General features: G+C 43.4%; 1 protein-coding gene across 1 annotated transcript; it reads left to right on the top strand.

Annotated features, from left to right (window-relative positions):
• The first annotated feature begins 512 nt into the window (after nt 1-512).
• LOC148521943 (protein kinase C delta type-like) lies at nt 513-18106 on the top strand. The gene is made up of 9 exons (XM_088474312.1): nt 513-912; nt 11347-11447; nt 12295-12465; nt 12659-12750; nt 13903-13965; nt 14179-14317; nt 16084-16356; nt 17696-17929; nt 18041-18106. The coding sequence occupies exons 1-9, from the start codon at nt 513-515 to the stop codon at nt 18104-18106; spliced, it is 1539 nt and encodes a 512-aa protein (XP_088330438.1).
• Nucleotides 18107-23771: the final 5665 nt, after the last annotated feature.

The raw sequence follows: 23771 nt of genomic DNA, 5'->3' as shown, positions 1-23771 counted from the left end.
TTCTAGGTCTGAAAGGTTAAATTCCTTACTATACAAGCTAGCCTTCTATAGTTAAGCCTCTATAATTTATTCAATTTCTAGGTCTGAAAGGTTAAATTCCTTACTATACAAGCTAGCCTTCTATAGTTAATCAGCATGAAACAGCATCCATGATAAAAGATACAAGCGATACACCATCTGCGTCAGTCCAGCAAGGAGATTTGTCAGTGATGCCACAGAGGCCCTCTTCAAAGCTCAAAAATGTATATGAATGAAGGTTTTTTTTTAATTACCCTGATTTGTAACTTCAAGCATTTGTCAACATCAATTGATTGTAATAGGATGTAAGTAACAGTATCAGCTACAAGGTAGCTACATGAGATGGGCATCATCTATGGTGGTGGGCTGTCTGGTAAAGCATAGCTGGTGCCATCATCAGCTGCCATGCTGCTGTCACATGATCACCTGCTGCTGTTTACTTTCAAAACTCTGAGTGGCAGTTGGGAGTCAGAGACAGTTGGACTGTTGGCAGGATGGCGTCACATCTGGAGGAAGCCAGGAGCTCAGAGGATGAGGAGTTTTCTTTTTACAAGAGAAGAAAGAAGATGATGGCTTTGAAGAAAAGAAAGATATCTGACAGTTTGGAGGAGTCTTGGGCCATCAAGAAGGCCAGAAAGAGGATTTCCACCGAGTCTCGCAAGAAAGGAAGGAAGAAGTGCCTGCATGTGGAAAACAGCTCTGATGATGGGAGCCAGGAATTTTTTTCTATGGATTATAGTTATACCAACCAAAAGAGTGATAAGAGGAGGAAGAGAGAGGATCAGATAGAAGAAATTGGCATAGACAGTGGAATGATTGCAGACAGGAAGAGAAGGAAAACATCTGGGGAGGTCATTCGCTTTGGTGACTCTAGAAGGAGACAGGAACGAGCAGGTATGGCCGTATCAATATATAAGACATGACAACCAGTAGACTTGGAATAATACAAACCTTACACGAAAACAACAAAAACAATCTGGACAGTTTAGATCACTCCCATTATCCACAATTACCACACCCATTTCCTATGAGAATCACACATCCGACAAATTATGTACCTTTTGCCATATAAAAAGTGGAACTGATGGTAAATATGATAACCTTTATGAAGTATTTATTCAATATTATCTGAGGTAATCATTTATGGCCATCACATGCAGTATAACAATATCAGGATTTGCAGCTGAAATTATGAATATAATTAGAAATATGTGTTTAATTTGGCTATAAGTTTTCTTTATCTGTTATTTTCCATCTCTTGGGTCTCTAACTATTTGCTCAAGTTAGCATGGTCCAAGACTACATCTACTGCCCCTAAAGGGAATGTAATCATGGGTCCCACTTAGGTTTAAGGCCAACCACTAGTGAGGTGCTATACTGCCATTAGTGGGGCTGTGGTAATTCCAACGAGAACTTGCTTAAGTGTAGTATATAAAGAAAAAGAGTTTCATATATTCTATGAAAACGAACTACAGTGATGAAATGTGCATTAATCAATAAACAACCTTTATTTATATGGATAAACATATGCATTAATAAATACAAAAAATGTACTTTGCTGTTCAAGGGACTACCTGGGACTGTCTGTTATTAGTCTTTTTTTTACGCAGATAATGATCTCTGTTGCTTTTAATAAAAAATATCACAGTTGGGGCTCTATTCAGCAAACACATTTCTACTAAACAATGCGGATATGAGTGTTACCACATTTTTCAGTACTATTCCCAATATACAGCAAAGTGTTACCAGAGAAGATAACGCAATTATCTTCTCCATTAATACCAGCTCGCACAGTATCACACTGTAGAGCGGAAGCCATTGCTCCCTATAGCTCTTAACATTTTTGCAACTCATCAAGCATCAAAACATTAAATAAAGGTGTAGACGCTTATTTTATATAATGTCATCTCAGAATAGCCTCATATGAAGAAAAATCCCTCTTTCAGCCTGAAATCAACCAGGATAGAGGGATCTTGTACAGTCAGTCCCTCTAGCCATTCCCAGCAGTATAATGACACAGATTTGTAAAAAATGCATATATATATATATATATATATATATATTTATATATATATATATATATATAGCCCATCCCTGAGCTTTTTCATATTGCGCCTCCTTATACACTCCTCTATAGAAACTCCAATTTGGAGACGGAGGAGCATGTTGGGAAGGTAAGCAGTATGTATTCAAGCCAGAGAAGCACTGGGAAGGCTAAAAATGTCGGAACAATGGGCATGGTCACTTAAAAATGGGGCATTTCAACATGACCCACCCCTTTATCGTCACTCTGACCATTCCTTTCCATATGCACCTTAACCCCAGTAGTGCCCCTTATACAGTACCCCAGTATACAATGTCCCCAGTTGTGGTCCCTCTTATGCAGGCCCATAGTAGTGCCCCTTTTACAGTACCCCCAATAGTGGTCCCCCTTAAGCAGCCCATTAGTTCCCCTTATACAGTACCCCCAGTATGCAATGCCCCCAGTAGTGGTCCCCCTTATTAGTTCCCCTTATTCAGTGCCCCAGTAATGGTCCCCCTTATGCAGGCCCCCAGCAGCGATCCCCCCTATCCAGTGCCCCTGTAGTGGTTCTCCCTATTTAGTGCCCCCAGTAGTGGTCCCCTAGTAGTAAGCCCCTTATATAGTGCCCCCAGTAGTAGTTTCCCCCCAGTAGTAGTCCCCAGTAGAGGTTCCCCCTCCTGATGCAGTGCCCCCAGTAGTAGCCCAACAGTAATGGTGCCCCCAGTAGTAGCTCCCCCCCAGTAATGGTGTCCCCAGTAGTAGTAGCTCCCCCCCAGTAATGGTGTCCGCAGTAGTAGTAGCTCCCCCCCCAGTAATGGTGTCCCCAGTAGTAGTAGCTCCCCCCAGTAATGGTATCCCCAGTAGTAGCTCCCCCCCAGTAATGGTGCCCCCAGTAGTAGTAGCTCCCCCCAGTAATGGTGCCCCCAGTAGTAGTAGGTCCCCCCCCAGTAATGGTGCCCCCAGTAGTAGTAGCTCCCCCCAGTAATGGTGTCCCCAGTAGTAGTAGCCCCCCCAGTAATGGTATCCCCAGTAGTAGTAGTTCCCCCCAGTAATGGTGTCCCCAGTAGTAGTGGCTCCCCCCAGTAATGGTGCCCCCAGTAGTAGCCCCCCCCCCAGTAATGGTGCCCCCAGTAGTAGCCCCCCCCAGTAGTAGCCCCCCCCAGTAATGGTGCCCCCAGTAGTAATGGTGTCCAATGCAAAACTAATCCATATGCACTGTCCATATGCAGCCCTGCAGCACCACCGCTCCAGTCCCTCCACACTACAGAATCCTATCTATGACACTTATCTATGACACCTGACCCTCCCTGGCTGGCAGTCCCAACCAGTCCATAGCATCTGACAGTTACTGAATGGCAGCGCAGCAGCTAACTGAAACACGCACTAACTGTGAGATGCGGTAAGCAAAATCAATTTATTTAATTAGTTTTGCATTGGATTTACATATAGAATATTATGGGATATTATTTAAAACAAAAACGCTGTGCTGCTACTGCCAAATATATATCATATAAAAAAAATGGGTATAAGCAGAGGGTGGCTTTAAAATGGTCTATCTATCTATCTCATATCTATCTATCTAATATCTATTTATCTATCTATCTATCTATCTATCTATCTATCTCATATCTATCTATCTAATATTTATCTATCTATCTATCTCATATCTATCTATCTATCTATCTATCTATCTCATATCTATCTATCTATCTATCTATCTATCTATCTAATATCTATCTATCTATCTACAGTATCTACTCCTATCTATCTATCTATCTATCTCATATCTATCTATCTATCTATCTCATATCTATCTATCTCATATCTATCTACTCTATCTATCTATCTATCTATCTATCTATCTATCTATCTATCTCATATCTATCTATCTCATATCTATCTATCTATCTCATATCTATCTATCTATCTCATATCTATCTATCTATCTAATATCTATCTATCTAATATCTATCTGTCTATCTCATAGCTATCTATCTACAGTATCTACTCTATCTATCTATCTCATATTTATCTATCTACAGTATCTATCTATCGATCGATCTATCGATCTCATATTTATCTATCTATCTCATATCTATCTATATCACATCTACATACTTCCCAACTGGATGCGGGACATCCCGTTTTTCTGGGACTGTCCCGCTGTCCCACCCGCGGGCCGCAGTGTCCCGCGGTGGGGGGGGAAGTTGGGGAGAGCACAAACCGCTCTCCCCAAGCACAACCTCCAAAGTGACGAAAATGGGGGAAGTCGCAAGGCTGTTTCCCATTTTCCATAGACACCTAGCTAAGTTAGAATGTTGGGAGGTATGCATCTATCTATCTATGTCACATCTATCGATTGATCTATCTATCTCATATCTGTTTCATCTATTTATCTATGTCTCCGATATCATATTTATCTCTCTATCTATGTCACATCTATCTATCTATCTATCTATGTATATCTATCTATCTATCTATCTATCTATCTATCTATCTATCTATCTATCTATCTCCTATATCATATCTATCTCTCTATCTCATATCTATCTATCTATCTATCTATCTATCTATCTATCTATCTATCTATCTATCGTGGTGTCCTGGGCAAGTTATAGATGATAATGTGTTTACTTCTGCAACACATGACTTGCAGTAGTGGTGTTGGCATTATGTGGCAATACAGGGGTGACAAAGGCTGATTGTCTCTGTAATATGTATGGGGGTATCTCTGTTCAATGTATAGCTGTAACTTATGTTTTGGCAAATGCAGGGGAGATATGTGTGGTCGAGGGGGGCCCCCAGAGATATCAGTGTACCAGGCCCCAAGATTTCTGTTGGCGGCCCTGCCCATGGCTCAACTGAAGATATACCCTTAGTGACCTTCTGTAGCTTCTTTTCTGCTGTCATGTCCCCCTAATCTGTATATCCTCCCCCTCAGCCTGATGGCCTTAGGTTATACTGTAGGTATGTGATTTATCCCTATGTTATTCATCTGCAGTCCTCTCACCTCTGCAGCTGCCTAGCACCACCTAGCCTTAAATTGCCCCACCAGCCATAATGCAATCACTATATGTCCGGGGGAGGGGGTGATTACTCCTTCTAGATGGAAAATGCAGCATTTCCCTTTTATTATGCATTGTTAGGGGATATCGGACATAGGGGACTAGATGATGATAACCACACCCAGTGCTGTTACATGGCTATGGAAATAGGATGCTTAATGTAAAGGGGCAGCAGGCATAATTACTATGAGAAAGAGATTGTGCTCTCCTGCATGGGCACCTTACAGCTGACTACAATAGGTATATGTTTACTACTGAAGAGTATGTGGTTTTATCCAGTTATTTACATATGGGGCAGGATTTAGTGCAGTAAATGGTTTGTCACAACTAAACCTCTGATATCTTGAATCAGTTAACATGACCCATTCCATTAGATACAAAATGCTCTGCTCCTGGGGTCCCACCTAATGTATGATTGCAGTCACCTGTGCTGAACTAGGTAATTGATGAGACAGGTGTTTCAGCACAGGTGTCTGCAATCATAAATTAAGAGGGAAGTCCAGGAGCAGAGCATTTTATTCCTAATGGAATGGTCACGTTGGAGCATACTTACCGACTTTTCTGCAGGGGGCTTCGGGAGGGGGCTGCCAGGTCTGTCCAGCAGGGAGGGTGGCGGTGGTTCAGGTAGGCGGAGCGGGGGCATGCCGACACGATCGCATCATAGTGGCCCCACCCCTCGCTTTAGAATGCCAATATTACTGCCATTATAAGGCAGGGGGCGGGGCTACGATGACGAGATTCAGCGTCATCGCACCCCTGGACCACCCACTTTTGCGGGTTTGCGAGGTGCCGGAGGCCATTCCCGGGGACTTGCCTAGTCTTGCGGGGTGCCAGGAGCAGCACCCGATTATCGTGTGAGTTCCGGGAGAGTAGACAAGTATGCGTTGGAGGGTCTGAGTTAAGCTGTCAGTAACCCGGGTTATATGAATAAGTACATAATACATTCTGTTTGCTGCAACAAACTTTGCTGCATCTGTAAAACCATAATCTTTTACCACCTTAAATAAACTGGTTAATTACAAGCATGATAACAGCTGACTGCATGCAGCTGGGTAATGATCATGTGTCTGGTTTTAAATGCAGAGTGCAATGCGAGTTGGCCATAATAGCTCCAGCATTGTATATATATGGAACTAAGGGCCTGAAACAGCATGGATCGCAATTGCAACTGCATACGCATATCGGTCAATGGTGCATACAGCGCATGTGTATGCACCGCAGTGGGCATGTGAAGGTTAGCATTGCATTTACACACGCAGATAGAAAGCCATCGCAGAGTGAGTGATGGGATGTCAGTGTTTGGGGGTGGTGACGAGGGAGTGGTAGGAGACACCCAGGCGTGCCTGTCCGTTTGAACGCCATTACATGGGTGTGCATACATTAGCTACTGTGATGACATATGCAGCCTGAGTACTCACTGCATGCAACGGAACCTGCAATTCCTGAGACAGGAAAGATTCAGTATATAGGAAAGATTCCTGGACTGCACACCCTGAATATATATATAATATGCAGCTGTGGCTGCTCTTAACTATTTCTTTTACACTTCACTTTTCCTATTATGGCAGTGCCCTAGGGTGGCTTAGCTGGGCTAGTTTGGGGGTGTCCTGCGCTCTGGATTTGACCCCTAGTCCTACCCTAAAGAGGTTACCTGGATATGGTGGGTAGGCCCATAACCTTGGCCATGATTATGCTAAAAGCTCTATCAATTGCAAAATTTGATTGCAAATGTATTTATGTATAATTAGTAATTTAGGGTTGTGCACCTGTGATCTGTTTGTTTCAATTCCTGAGACAGGTCAGACCTGCTGTAATTCTGTGTGAGGGGCCGATGTTACCCATTGTTACCGATTTATACGCAGGACTGAGAGGTATTACGGATGTGAGAAAGCGGTAGTGGGCGTCTCTATGCTGGCTGAGTGGTTGCAAACATTAGCATATTTCGCAGCAGAACTGCATGCATTATCACAGCTGTGATCGCAATAGTGATCTGTAATGAATCAGGCCCTAAATACAGATATCACCCACATGCTGAGTTGTATGCATCCTTGTGACGGGACTGCTACAATCTGTATGCTTGGCGTCATAGATGTCATTATTTTCAGTTCTCACTTGTGTCAGCCCTTTCCCTGGTGCAAGAGATCCTCCTGAATATACAGGTGTATTTACACATATGCACAATCCCTGCATAGCCCACAATTATGTGGAGATGCTCCTAATAAGCTATATCTACTTGTTACTCATAGAGGAAACAATTCCATTGTAAGATGTTTCATTGTAGTTCCAGGGAGTATTTTAAATGTCAATACCCTTTAGCCACAACAAAATGGAGCACAGCATACAATCTGACCTCTACATTAATGAAATACATGGGGTATAACTGAATACTTTATAGCGTTTTTTATGTATTTAGGTCTGTTTACTGTAATATGCTCCCCCTTGAGTTGCTGCAACTCCACATACTATTGCATGTTACCAGGGCCGGCTCGAGGAGGAGTCATGCCCCCTGTGTGGAGAGGGAATACGATGCCCCTCACCCTGCGCTCGGTGAAGTCGTGAGCGCCCAAAAAGGAGGCGTGGCCTAATTATCGTAGAACATGCCCCCTAAGTGACGCTAATTGGGGACGTGCCTGTATGGCACGTCTCCCATTTAACGTCAGGCTGGGGGCAAGCCCAGCACTCCTTCAGTAGCTGGGCTGCCCCCAGCCCTCTTCCTACACTGAATTGTCCATTACTTTTCTATGGGCCGGCACAGATGTGGTGGTGGGAGTGCCCAACCTCCCGACCACCAGTGAGACACTTCGGTCCGCGGGTGGAACAGCAGGGCAGTGCCCAAAAAACTTGACTGTCCCGCTGAAAATCAGGGAAGGTTGGCAGGGGTGCGCCCTCAATGGGATGGTGCCCCTGTTCAACTGCAATGGTTGAACATGCCTCGTGCCGGCCCTGTATGTTGCTTTAGCCTTGACTTCTCATCTTGTGCTAATCCCTAATCCCTACTAACTACAATAGGTGCAAGGGGTACACCTGCTTTAGGGCCCAGTGCTGAGGGGGGCTGATCTACCTTGTCAAAGTTATGTGTTATATTTTTTACCATTGGGCAGTCTCGGACTGGAGCATGAAGGGCCCACCGGGGGAATGCAGTGATAGGGGCCCATATTTGGGGTTGTGGCCAGCCTCCATAGAGGCTTGGCTAACCATTAAGAGTGCATGGTCTGGGTCCCTTAAAGAATCTATATAGTAAATACTGGCTAATACATGCAAGATAATGTACAAGATTAATAACAGCAATGCATTGTAGAAAATACATCATAGTCCTGTGCAGTATAATTTAACATATGTATAATTAATAATTCAAGTGTACAGTCTGGAACCTGAGCACTAGAGAAGAAGCTAGGCCCTTTGGCAGTGGGGCCCACCAGGGGTTTCCCCTGTACCCCTGTGGGCCAGTCCTACACTGCCATTGAGTGCTACATAGGGGTCTTCTCAAACTTTTGCTGTGGGGTCTTCAAATACCTAGTTACAACCCAGGCACCACCTACAGTTAATATGGTGAAGGCCCCTGGCAAAATAAGGGACTAGCACTCCCCCCTCACAGTTATAGTACATTATTCCTACACAATATAATGTATAAAGTGCAATATAGCCCACAGGGGACTATTGTGCCTTCACATTGCCATTAATAAATAACACATATTCTAGAGACAACCAGGGTTACAGAGAGTTTTCAGGCATGCAGTTGTATGGGGATACGGGAAGTTACACACTGCGCAGCAGCACAGGCGCATTGTCAGGACTTGGGGCAGTCAGTACAGAATACCGGCGGTGCGAGTGATCACGGTATACAGCGCTCACTGCTCAGTCATTTCACATCTCCCATTCTGGGATCAACATAATAAACATAACCCCTGTTGATCCCATGTAGCCATCCCCAATAAATAAATATACCTTCCATCCTATAATGCCCATAATAACATCAATATTTAGTAAATAACCCTCATCCCCACCTTAAATGAATAGACATTGCCAAGATGCCACTATTATATTAATATCCCTCATCATTAAATGAACAATAAATTAATAGCCCAGCCCACATCCCCATTACATTAAATAATAATATCTCCACACTAATAAATAGCCAAGTCCTCTATCCAATAACATTAAATTACTAACCCACATAATAATAATAAAATTAATAGCTCAGTCTCCTGCTTTAAAAAGTCTTCCTGCAGCCTGAGCTCAAGGGGCTCAGGGATGCTGTGTATTCTGGTCTCTCCCCATTTACATGCACTGCTCACCTGGCCAGCCCCGCAGGATTGCCCACTCACTGCTGTTGCTGGATTTTTGCAGGGCTGATAAGTGTAAGTAAAATTATGTTTTATACAGTTATAAAAATGGTATATATATATATACATATATATACACACACACTATATATCACTATAAAGTTTTTTTTACCTGTATAAAACTCTTCTTTTAAATTGGTCCAAAAATTATTGATTTATTAAATAATCAAATTATGTAAATAAGAACAATTACCCTTATTCAATATAATGTCATTAATAATCTACATGTTTATTAATTGTGTTTTACCAAATCAGGTGTAAATAGTTATTTACATAATTTGATCATTTAAAAAAATCAACAATTTTGGGGTCATTTTTGGAAAATATTAGCCAATTAAATGGTTAAGCAATGGGGCCCACTGAGGATATCCCAGATACACTGATGGTCAGTCCATCCAGCTATTATACAAATAATATTAAGCAACTGACCGACACAAGGTGATGCAATATGACACCAGCCTGAGGTGCAAATACCCCTCTACAGCCCATCCCTGACCATTTTTCCAACAGTAGCAATGGATGACCCACTTTCCTCTGTATGGCTGAGTTTATGTGCTCTCTCTGGGACGCTATTTGCGCTCGCTCGTTCAGAAAAAAGGGGTGGCTATTCAAATGAACCGTTCGCTCTTTGCGGTCTGTTCACGCCTCTAGGACTGAATGTGCGAACAAAACTTGCGATCATTTTTTGGAAAACTACGCCCCCTGGCCGCTCGCATCCTACGTCATGTCCGCTATTTATTAGATTAATCGACTACATCGACCAGCGTATGAACTGCTTGCTATTCTTGTGGTTGGTTTTTCCTACCGCAATCATGCGAGCAGTTCTGACTATAAAATAACCCAGTGACGTGGTCAATGACGCTGCTGTTTTAATTATGCACACCCATAAAACGCCCATTTTGACCTTTAAGCACGCCTGCGTTCTGATCTCCACTCCCCGTTTTCAAGCACCTTCCCCTGTTTACCACCCACATACGCCTCCTCCTGTCACTCAAAATAGCAGGCATTCGCTATTTAGCGAACAAACGATTTTCGGCCGCACTGACTGGTTCGCGCATGGATCCGTACGCATGCGCAGTTGTGCAAACATCGCTCGGAACGAACGAGCGGCCGCTTACGAGCGGCTCTGAATCAGGCCTTCTGTACACAACAGTATTCTGACTGCATTACAGTTACATAATGGTGTAATACAATACAATAATGTACATGCATTTTACATGTGCCTCTAAGAGCTCTATTTACTACAATCCGCATTGTGAATGCAGATTGTAGTGTGATATTACTCCGGTCAGCTGACATCCCATACTGCACTGGGACCCGGTCACCAGATGACCGGGCCGCAGTGCAGTAAGGGAGACCAGCTGACTGGAGGGAGGACATCACCGGAGCCCCGAACTCCGTTCCCTGGACTCAGGTAAGTAAATTTTTTTTTTTACTTTTTTTTTTGCAGTGTATCAGCGTGTGGTCTGTTTAGACCGCACAGCTGATCACTGGGGCCGACTCCGGGCTCTGCTCTGCATGTTAGAGCGGAGCAGGAGTCTGGTAACCAGGGGAAACCCTGGATAACGCCACCTCCAGGTGGCGTTATTATCACAGGGCCTCCCCAGGTATATTTTTCACAATTTATTTTTAGTAACTTGCACACAGATCGCATTTCCCATTCCAATGATGGGAAATGCGATCTGATTACTAAAAATAAGTGATACGTAGGGGTTGGAGTAGAATTTTACGAATTCTACTCCAATTGCCCTGTAGTAACTTTAGGTGAAACTGAAATAATGTGAAAAGGGTGTGAAAACACCCTTTTTCACTTAATTTTAGTAAAACTAATGTTAATAAATAGAGCCCTAACTCTGAATAGTAAATGTTACATTGTTCACTTTTTTATCCCTATAAGGAGGAAGTGTTGTTCAGGAAGCTGCTCCTGGAGAAACAGTCTCTACATACATCAAGAGGCTGTCCTTCTGCCATCTACTGGGCCAGGGCAGCTTTGGGAAGGTAAGTCATGTGACTGTGGTTACATAATTCAGGTAACAACTGTGTGACTCAGACATTGTAGTAAAAGAGGCATCATGAATATATTATCATTGTCACTCCATGTACATCATTAAGCATCACTATAAAGCAGTGGGGCAGGGCCAGATTAAGGCTTGTGGGGGCCTCATAAATTGCAGGGGCCCTTTCAAGCCACACGGAGCTTCCCCCCTTCCCCCTAAGCCTTCTGCCCTCCCACCCCCAAAGACTCTGCCGCTGACTTACCTGAGTGACGGCGTGTGGGCATGACCTCCTCCCGGCAGAGCTGCTGCCTGGTCCTCCAATCAGCGTCACGGACGTAATGTGTCACGTGGCGCCAGTGAGAAGAAGACTCGGGAGCCGCTCTGAGCTGTATGCAGCGGCACTGTCACTGGACACCTGTTCTCGGCAGGGTCACACTGATCCTGTGTGGGGGCCCCTCCATGTGTAGGGCCCAGGGACGACCGCCCCTGTCGCCCGCCCCTTAATCAGGCCCTGCAGTGGGGGCAGGACTTAATGGCACTATTCCCCTCAGTCACATCATTAATCTGGGAATATTCTGGAGTCTCATTCCAGGAAAGTAGCCGGGTAGGCCTTACTCCTGTGCTGGCTGACTGCATATTACTATTGTCATTTACAGAAACGTCAACCACAGTCTACTCTGTTATAGAATCAAATAATATCTAAAAATTAAAAAAAAAATTTACTTTAATGACACTGGAAATACAATATACCGCTAACCTCTAAAGATATGGAGCTACCTGGATACGTATGGAGGTAATAAAATGTAAGTAGAAATATGATTGTGTGTGTATGCCTCTATCACCTGTAGGTCCTGCTGGCTGAGGACTCTTTGACTGGTCAGCGACTGGCAGTGAAGGTCATCAAGAAGAGAAATCTGCTATTGAAGGACCCGAAGCTGGTGTTTGTGGAGCGCAGGGTGCTAGAGGTTGCGTCTGGTAGTGCCTTCCTCATCCATGGTCACCTTGCCTTCCAGACCACGGTACAGTGTATTTCTTATTAGACAAGGATCATTAGTTGGGATTCTTTATTTATATTTACACATTTAACATATACAGGATTCATCTCTTCTTGGGTAATAATGTTACTATGAGCCGGTTCGCTCACTTGGAGTTGTTGCCATGTTCTCCTAATAAAATGTATTATATGACTATTGTGTGTGTCCAATGAAACAGAACCATCTATTTCTGGGTCTGGAATATGCGAGTGGCGGGGACTTATACCAGTTCCTGCAGAGGAAAGGCCGCTTGGACATCACCAGCGCAACGTAAGCACCTCAAATACAACAGACATGTACTGAAATGAACTGTAACAGGGTGTGCACAGATAGGGACAGTATAAGGGTTGTACTCCTTTTGTAAATTCCCCTTAATATTTCCTACCCCTACACCTTTACCCAAAGCTGGGATGCTAGATGGCCCAGCAGCTAACATTACTGGGGTACTTTGTCCTTATCAATAGAGCTTGTTTAAGATACTAATACTCAGTTTTGAGCTGCATTACATCTGCATTGAAAGGAGTTAGACTTAAATAAAATGCAGACTTTAATGTACATGCCCCCATCCCATATACCTGGGCCATCCTCTCCAGGGAATGGCAAATGTTCAATGTAATCTTTTCATTAAGGTACGGTCTGATCACCTTAATTTGGTCTTTATGTGGAATGTGAGTATGGATAGAATCAGTGGTGTAAGTTTATCCCATACGCCCATAGGCAAGTTATAATTTGGTGCCCCCCCCCCCAATCACAGCCGCTGACACTGTAATGTAGCAATTTGCATGCAGACAGGCTATAGATAGACGAAGGCAGCAGCTGATGGTCTGACATGGAGCTCTCCATAGTGTATGGTGGCTTCTCAGGTGCTGGGAAGGGCCATGACAGTACACTCCACTCAAGTGGGGTGAATATGTTGTGGACAATGGAGGAGGTGCCCCTTCAGAGCTGGAGCCCGGCGGCAGGCACCTCCATTGTCTCCCATAGTTCTACCCCTGGATAGAATAACATGCAGGGGCACAGAGAGAAGGGGGAGCAGATACTAATTACCGGGGCCTGGACTTGTTTGAGGGGCTTGGCAGGGTACCTGGGCCAGCTGTTGGGGGGGATAAACACCCCCCTTTGCAGGTGCACATAGTATTTTCCACTAATTTTTTGCAGGGGGGTTTGACCACACCCCCTATATATCTCCTGGTCCCACCATTGTCTTTATAGCCCTGCTAACATATGGCCTATTAGATCATGGAATGTCTTGCATATATGTCAATGTGCTGATCATGTGGGGGCATAGTTGTGAGAATGTGTCAGTGATAACAGGGTGTCATGTGACAGGGGCAGTGTTATGACATGAGGGGGTAAGTGGGGATATCAGGTTTTCTACCTTTTTCTAATGTCAACAAGTTACAGTCATTTCCTCTCTTTAAGGTTCTACGCAGCTGAGATCACATGTGGTGTACAACACCTGCACTCTAAGGGTGTCATCCATCGGTAATTATACTAATAATTCCAATTTCATACATAATCAGGTCACAGTGATGTGCACTTTCTTATTACGCTTAAAGTAAGAACTGAAATCACTGTAATCACTAGGTGGTGCTGTCTGCAAAATGTGACTCCTGTAATACTACTAGTAATTCATGTACAGTATATATTTGTCACTAGACAAAACAGTTCTCATTTATTATAAATCTTTCTATTTAGAGACCTAAAGCCAGATAACATCCTGATGGCAGAGTCTGGTCATCTGAAAATTGCTGATTTCGGCCTGGCAATCGATAACATCTTTGGTGACCAGACAGCCATAGCCTACGCTGGAACCCCTGGATATATGGCACCAGAGGTGAGGGGTATAATATATTATTACTATCAGCAGCATATGCTCCGGCTTACGCCTGGCAGATGTCACATACACTTATTACATTATTAATCAATGTTTTTTGCAAAATACAGTGTATACATCACTTTTAGGCATAAAATGTAAAAATCTTTTCTAAAACATAGAAAAAACTCTCCATATGGAGAAAAAAATGGTTACACCACACACAAATAAAACATTATGGGCCTAAGTCAGAGGTGGGAGCAGACGTGACTGTGTCTTTGATGATCACCCGTATGTGATACTATGTAATGCCACTACACAGCCCTTCCCTGGTGTACATCTGTGTGTGCAAGGACTGAGACATCACTATGGGCATATGTAGATGCTGTAATACTGCCTGGTGCATCTGTAGTCACCACCATCGGTCACACCATAGAAACTTATACCAGCCCTATGGCAGGTGCAGATTATACAAGTATGGCCTCACTGTGAGTGATTGAGCACCCATGTACACAAACACGCTACTGACATGCCCATAAGACAGACCATCTCTGTGCATCTGTTTAGCCACCTCCCAGTCACCACCCAGGAATGCCAAGCACTTCTCCTAGACATGTCTGATGGTGTGCGGCTCATCAGTGTCTTTGTGCGCACACACTGTGTAACACTGCGCCGTAGGAGTTTTAGGGATTTTCGGGTAAGCGCAGTAGAAAAACATTGCCCAACTCTGTGACCATCGGCATTGCGTCCAATTTAGAATCAGGCCCTATATGTCCTGTCAGCATAAGTGGTGCATTCGCCATCATTCATTGACAAGTGGGTCGCTAGTGCTGGTGATCATCATCATCAGTGAATGTGCACATGTCCCTGACCTACCCCAAATAATAATTCTGGCCTCCATCTGTTCATAGCTGTGCCATCACACCTTTATTGTACTCTTAATAAGAGTGTCACTGACCTGCCTACCCAGGAGCAAGCATGTGTGACAGCAGTGCTGGGGAATTACTCTGTGGCACCCTGTGCCAGCCCTGCCCCTGAATATGTGACTTCATCGTGTTACGACACTGCAGGCAGCTCTACAGGCTGCAGGGTGTGTGTTTGTAGTGACCAGGCACCCTGCAAGCCAAATACAGGAGCCTGGGACAGAGACAGTGCCTTACCAAGGGCCCTGCACAATGACACTGCTCACACTTCCCTAATGACATCACTGAGTGGCAGATTCACTGTGAGTTCTGTCCGTGGAAGTCATGGCTAAGGATGGCCATCGACCATCGATATTTAACAAGCATTAAAGGTTTACTACTGATGGGCGATGGTTTTGCTATCGATTGCAGAGAGCCAATGGAGCTCAATGTCTTTTTCTTCTACAGAGAGACAAGGAGTTTAGCTGCGCCCCCTGGTAGCCTGCTAAGTCCCACCCAATGTTTTATATTGGCCCGCGACCCACTATTTACTAGGCAGCAGTGGCCATCAAGTAGTGCAAACCATCAATGGTTTTCCATAGATGTTTTGTTTTGCACCATCGATGGTTATCATCGATGGCATTATGGAAGGTGACCATCAATAGAAAGCCCTATATGACCATTCCTAGTCATGGTTGTGACGTTTTTAGCCACTTCAAGCAATTTGCGGCAAAGACTCAGCTAATAGAATGCTGCCCAAAGTGTTACCTACTGAAAGAGGTGGGATGATAATAGCAAAGAACTAGTGCCAATGAGACACAGACACATGGCGTATAGTAGATAATGATAGAGTAACAATGTGCTATAATATCTCTCTTATGGTAGATGCTGGCAGGAGAGGAGTACAACGCTGGAGTGGATTGGTATTCATTTGGTGTCATCATTAATGAAATGATTACCGGAACCCGTCGCTTCCATCCCAGACGGTTCCACGAGGCAGAAGCTGTGGCTAAAGACATCATTAAGCAGCTCCTGTGTAAAAATCCATCCAGGCGTTTGGGAGTCAACGGAAACATCCGCCAGCATCCTTTGTTCCAGCGTATGGATTGGGTCTCGCTGGAAGCCCTTAGACTCCCACCACCACATGTCCCTGACCCAGTAAGTATAGGAAAAAAAGCAGTTTTGCACAATTAGTGCATTTAAAGATAATAAGGGTCATTTACAAATATAATAAAAAGATGAAGGTCAACTATCAATTTATGATGAGAGGACATCGCTCAGCCTATCCACATGGTGATCACTGTGGCATTACCTGCTTTATTTAGCTAGTGAAATAGCTGCAATCACATTGCACCCATATGTAGTAAGTGATTTTATGTACATTATTATATTGAGTCCAGCCACTGCCAACATGGAACTCCGGAGAGCTAGGTATTGAACAAGGGTGCAGGGTGTATGGTCAGGGCAGCTACTAGGGGGGCACGTGCCCTTGACGCAGGTCTTGGGGGCACTGAGAACAGGCTGCTGAGCGGGGGCCTAGGTACCTGGCTGTTTGTTTGGAGCCGCACGCCGGGACTGGCAGGCAGCCGCCCGCTGCCCTGCAGAGACACAGAGCTGCAATCATTCTCATGTAGTGCCAATCGAGAGCCAATCAGAGCTTGTGGACCATCTGCAAATCAGCAGCGGCTGCCAGTCTGCAAGTTCTGATTGGCCCGTGACCGGTGTCACATTAGAATGATGGTGGTGTTTGTCTCTCAAGGGCTGCGGACGGTTGCCTGCCAATGCAGGCATGTGGCCCCACATGCTTAGTTGGAAAGCAAGCTTGCCAATGCGGCGTGCAGCTCCAAATTTTAGGGTGAGGGGCTTCAAATCCTGGGAACAAGGTGAGAGACTTCGGGGAAGGAAGGAAGACATAAATGTGTAAGGTGCATTATGGTGGGTTAATGTGTAAAGGGTATTACTGTGGCATAATGTGTAAGAGAGCATTATTATGGCATAATGTTTAAGGGGCATTACTGTGGCATAATGTGTAAGGGGTATTAAGGTGGCTTAATGTTTAAGGGGCATTACTTTGGCATAATGTGTAAGGGACATTACTGTGGTATAATGTGTTGTGGGCATTACTGAGTTGCGTAATGTAATACATGAAATCACACACCCTTTTCAGGAGTGCACATGCATTGGACGTAAAAAAATGTCTTCTTTGTTGTTTTTTTGGGGGGAGGGGCCAAATTACTGCCTTGCCGCAGGTGAGAAAAATCCTAGTTTTGGCCCTGGTATGGTTTGGGCCCCAGTAGACTTTGCAGCCTACAATATATGCACCGCACACCCCGCACCCTTTATAGACAGGCTTAGCAGAATCACACTACACTAGTCTTTGCTATCAGCGGATCCATAGATACATGTCACATCTTACTTTTTTCTAACACTTTTAGCTTTTATGAATTTGAAATCAGATTTTAGTACATGGATGTTTATTTGTCTCTTCTTCCTGTAGCCCACCATTGAACACAGCTCCCGAGGATGTAACATCGAGGAGATGGAAGCAGCAGAGGCTCAGATAACACCACTGAGCTCAATGGACCAGGAGCTGTTCAGAGGGTTCTCATATGTGGGCTCCAACTGGAGGACCTTCCCCAGAACACCAGCCTTGCAACTGCATGGAGCGAGATGGCCTAACACCTGGAAGATGGTTATGGAACGAAGAGATGGTTTTAAGCTGATGGTTTTCGTATTCATGTTTATATTTTATGTGTATATTCTCTATATAAGTTAAGAGTATAATTTTAACACATTTTCTTTTCTATTCTTCTGAGGTCACCTCTGAGGATGTGCTCTACAGATTATGTCACCACCTCCCAGCAGGAATAGTTTAGACTTCTCGCTGGATGAAGAAGGTAAATTCTAAGAGGGTGACTTATACATCTAAGGGCTCATGTCTGTCACTCAGCAAATCAGTTGATTAATGCTGATGATAATATTGAACCTTGAGTTTTTATAGTCAGCTCCTCTATGAAAGTGTCTTAATTATTAGATTCATACACAGCCATGTTTGTTCATGAGATCTCTGTTGGCATTTTAGTATAGAGTACCCCATACTTCAATCTGTGTAATTCAAAATCAGGCCCCATATCTCTGATGACAATATAATGTAGAATATTCCCCTCCTTACCAATCTCTGCAATAATGTTAAATGAGACCGTAGATCTCTAGCAGCACAATATAATATACATAATATAATACAGCATAATATAATTTAAATCTACCTTCTATATAATATAATATAAAATCAGATCTCTGAAGTAATTATGAGACTGAGCCAGGGCCATTTTTAGAGAGGAGGGGGTCCATGTGCAGTCTCCGACACGGGCCCCCTCCTCTCCACCCGGCGGCCGGCAGCGCACTGAGCTGTGCGCAGCCAGCGCTGGAGTTATAGACTTTGGGCACTGCAGCGGCGGCCATTTTCCCTGTATTGCGCATGCGCAAACAATGGGAAAATGGCCACCGTGGCCATTTTCCAGTCGTTTTACAGCGCAGGACCCCCGCACAGACGTGGGACTCCGGAGAGTTACGTAATATTATGGGTGCAGGGTGTGTGGTGCGTGGCCCCCTTGGACCTAGGGGCCCATGTTCCCCGCACACCCTGCACCCATTATAGATACGCACCTGGACTGAGCCCACTCCCAAAAGTTTATTTGTATAATTATTATGGAATTAGGGCCTGATTCAGACCCACTCGCGAGCGGCTGTCCGGTCGCAAGTGGGTCGATGTTATGGACTGAGCATGCGCACGACGGAGGGAGCTCCGTCGTGCGCATGCGCCAGACGCTACGAGCGAAGGAAAGACCTTCGCTCGTTGTGTCCGATCAAAGGGGGCGTGCTGTCAATGTTGATTGACAGCACGCCCCCTTTGGTGGGCGTGCCGGGGGCGTGCCTCCCTGACGGGGGCGTTCCCACGGGAACGCCTCCCGTCAAAAGCCGGCCCACTGACATCACTAGTGATATCAGTGGGAGTGATTTTGGCTCTGATAGAGCCAAAATCACTCCGGAGCTTGCGGTTGAAAACCTCAACCGCAGGCTCCGGCTCACAATTTCGATGGTCACGATGGTCACGACCATCACAATGCACGCTCGTATAGCCTGTGGGTGGTGACCCACAGCTATACGAGCGTCCAGGAGGACGCTCCATTTTCATGGAGCGCGGCCCTCATTCAGAGCATGCGCTCTGCTCAGAGCATACGGCTCTGAATGAGGGCCTTAGATCACATATCTGTAGGGTGAAACAATTAAATAACTGTGGTGTCTTGCTGTCTGTCTGTGCACTGTACAGGCCATGTGACAGCAGCCTGCACTCTGATTAGTGGATAGTTTCAGACATTCACTAATTAAAGTATGGAGACCTCCAGCTACTCCATCTTGTGAATGACCAGCACCATCCACCAATCAGTTTGCTACTGTGTAAGAAGATCTCATACCCAGTCACTGTGCAGCCACACAATGTATGACTGAACTTGGGGAAGGGGATGGCCTATCCCATTTGGTTACGCGCCTGCTGTCTATGTGATAACAGGTAATGCAGGATAGGGAATATATTACCTCACATACTGATTAAATGAGTAAATGAACAATAACATCCTGTGCATCCCTTGTTTCATCATATAGGGGCCTATTCTTCATCACTTAATTTCTATAAAAGCAGGGGAAAATTAACATTTTCACCTGCAATTGTAGAAATTAAGTTATCGGGCCATTCATCAAGAAGGTATCTGTGATATCTCCTGCTTACCTTCCTCTCGCTGAATGGGCCACTGTCCCCATACACTAGTATGGGGTCAGAATTAATCAAGCTCCGAAAATACAATATTTTCGGGGCTTGAGTGCGGGAGCATTCGCCATCTTTAGATGACAAGTGCTCCGGCTCCAGGCTCACAACCTACTCCTTCCCGGATAGCGAAGAGGGTTCTTTCGGATTCCTCCACCCCTGTCCGACTCCTTTCTCCAGACGGTGGGGCTCTTGTGTGCATGCGTGACCTGTAGGTTACACATGTGCACATGTTTCACTGCTTTGAAAGGAACAGTGAAACAGTTCGGGGAGACAGCTGATTTTTGGATCAGCTGTCTCCATGCTGGAGCAATGATGAATTGCTCCGGTGCTTGCATCGAGTTAGAATCTTAATTATCAGGGTCTGAACCCTGATAATTAATATCATGAATAGTCACAATATGAGAGATCTAATGATGAAGGTGCTGGGTATAGAAATAAGACATATTGGCAGGAGATGACAATGCATGTTGGAGGCCTTCTGCATCCATAGTGCAGGTTCACACAGCAACAAACAGAATAAGATACTGTAGTGTGTGTGTTTTTTACCATAGAAAACACACATTAAAGTCTTACTTTTTTTTTTGTTATTATACAGCACTTCAGAGCCATGATGAAGAAAAGAAGAACATGTTTATGTTTTTAGAATTTTTTAATTTTCTACAAATAATTTAGATATATTAGATGTTATTACTATTATTATTATTTCATTGTTATTACTATTATTATTCCTATTATTTTTATTATCATTTTAACTATTATTACGACTATTATTATTATTGCTAAGGGAAGGGTCAAGGGGAGATTTAATCGGGGATAGATGCGTTAGGAGGGAACTAATATTAATAATAATAATAAAAAAAAAGAAACATCAAAGGTGTGTGACTGGCCGGCTATTTAGGGGAGGTGGAGGCCGGGTTTTATTATTATTATTATTATTATTATTACTTCTACTACTATGGCTATTATTGCTAAAGGGAGGGCTTAAGGGGAGAGTTAATAGGGGAGAGAGGAGTTAGGGGAGACCAGGGGAGAAGAGAGATTATTTAAACTAATAACAATAATTATAATAATAATAAACATCAAAGGAGTGTGACAGGCCGGCTATTTAGGGGCGGTGGAGGCCGGGTTTTATTATTATTATTATTACTACTGCTATTTTTGCTATAGGAACGGGTTAAGGGGAGAGTGAATAGGGGAGAGAGGAGTTAGGGGGGACCAGGGGAGAAGAGAGATTATTAAACTAATAACAATAATTATAATAATAATAATAAACATCAAAGGAGTGTGACTGGCCAGCTATATAGGGGTGGTGGAGGCCGGGTTTTATTATTGTTATTATTTTTATTATTACTACTACTACTACTGCTATTTTTGCTGAAGGAAGGGTTTAAGGAGAGAGTGAATAGTGGAGAGAGGAGTTAGGGGGGACCAGGGGAGAAGAGAGATTATTTAAACTAATATCAATGATTATAATAATAATAAACTTCAAAGGAGTTTGACAGGCTGAATATTTAGGGGAGGTGGAGGCCAGGTTTTATTATTATTATTATTATTAATTTTATTATTATTTTTATCATTACTTCTACTACTATGGCTATCATTGCTAAAGGGAGGGCTTAAGGGGAGAGTTAATAGGGGAGAAAGGAGTTAGGGGGAGCCAGGGGAGAAGAGAGATTATTTAAACTAATATCAATGATTATAATAATAATAAACTTCAAAGGAGTTTGACAGGCCCACTATTTAGGGGAGGTGGAGGCCGGGTTTTATTATTATTATTATTATTATTATCATTACTTCTACTACTATGGCTATTTTTGCTAAAGGGAGGGCTATATAGGGGTGGTGGAGGCCAAGTTTTATTATTGTTATTATTTTAATTATTACTACTACTACTGCTACTATTGCTGAAGGAAGGGTTTAAGGGGAGAGTGAATAGGGGAGAGAGGAGTTAGGGGGGACCAGGGGAGAAGATAGATTATTTAAACTAATAACAATAATTATAATAATGATAAACATCAAAGGAGTGTGACAGGCCGGCTATTTAGGGGAGGTGGAGGCTGGGTTTTATTATTATTATTATTATTATTGATATCATTACTTCTACTACTATGGCTATTATTGCTAAAGGGAGGGCTTAAGGGTAGAGTTAATAAGGGAGAGAGGAGAAATGGGGGACCACAGGAGAAGAGAGATTATTTAAACTAATAATAATAGTAAACATTAAAGGAGTGTGACTGGCCGGCTATATAGGGGTGGTGGAGGCCGGGTTTTATTATTGTTATTATTTTTATTATTACTACTACTACTGCTATTATTGCTGAAGGAAGGGTTTAAGAGGAGAGTGAATAGGGGAGAGAGGAGTTAGGGGGGGCAGGGGAGAAGATAGATTATTTAAACTAATATCAATGATTATAATAATAATAAACTTCAAAGGAGTGTGACTGGCCGGCTATTTAGTGGAGGTGGAGGCCGGGTTTTATTATTATTACTATTACTACTGCTATTATTGCTGAAGGGAGGGGTTAAGGGTAGAGTGAATAGGGGAGAGAGGAGTTATGGGAGACCAGGGGAGAAGAGAGATTATTTAAACTAATAACAATAATTATAATAATAATAAACATCAAAGGAGTGTGACAGGCCGGCTATTTAGGGGAGGTGGTGGCCGGGTTTTATTATTATTATTATTATTATTACTACCACTAATGCTATTATTGCTGAAGAGAGGGTTTAAAGGGAGAGTGAATAGGGCAGAGAGAAGTTAGGGTGTCATGGGGAGAATAGAGATTATTTAAACTAATAACTATAATAATAATAAATTTCAAAGGCGTGTGACTGGCCGGCTATTTAGGGGTGGTGGAGGCCGGGTTTTAACTAAAACATGGTACAGATGTGTCCATATAAAAATAAAACCTACAGTTTGTGTTTTAGTTATTTACAAAAAAAATTTACAGTACATATCTCTGTTACTGTCATTATTGTTATTACTATTATTATTGCAAATATTATTGTTAGCATATGCAAGAAATATGACCTAATGTTAAGGGTAGATTGAATAGGAGAGAGATGAGTTAGGGGGACCAAGGGAGAAGAGAGAACAACTTGGATTTGTTCCCTATGATGGAGTAAAAGGAGTAATAGCTAGAGGGAAAAGAAGTAGGATAGGAGACAGGGTTAGAAAGTGGCAGGTACAGATTTCCTATCTGATAGATTCTATGTTGGAGGTGAATAGATGACAAAGTCAGAGGCAGATAGGGGAGGAGATATAGGCAGATAGGGAAGGAGATATAGGAGTGGGGGAGGGCAGAGAAGGTGGTGATGAGACACTGGTAGTTGGAGGATTTGGAGGAGATGAAATCCTTGAAGAACACACCATCACCTGGTTGAGTGAGTAGAAAAGAGGTCACCATAGTAGAGAGCTGTGGGAGAATGCCAGGTTTTAGTGATGTTGAGGAGGAAGATGAATAGGTCATGAATGGGGACCATTTTATTATTAACTAAAAGTTTAAAATGTGTTATTTCCAGTATATAAACCATATATGATCTCTATCTCTCTATAATTATATATATGTTTTCTTTTTTTTTTATTATATACTTTATTGGGGATTTCCCTCTCTATGGGTTATATGGACTTACCTTACTAACACTATTCTCTATTTATAGTCATGGTTACTCAAACAATTTAGTACAGTACTGTATAATTTAATACAAAAATAGCAGCATTCAATGTGACATTTTATTACCTCACATT

The sequence above is a fragment of the Taudactylus pleione genome, unplaced genomic scaffold (assembly GCF_031769625.1).
Source record: "Taudactylus pleione unplaced genomic scaffold, aTauple2 ptg000154l, whole genome shotgun sequence".
Taxonomy (NCBI): Eukaryota; Metazoa; Chordata; class Amphibia; order Anura; family Myobatrachidae; genus Taudactylus; species Taudactylus pleione.
This window is presented reverse-complemented; position numbering and strand designations above follow the sequence as displayed.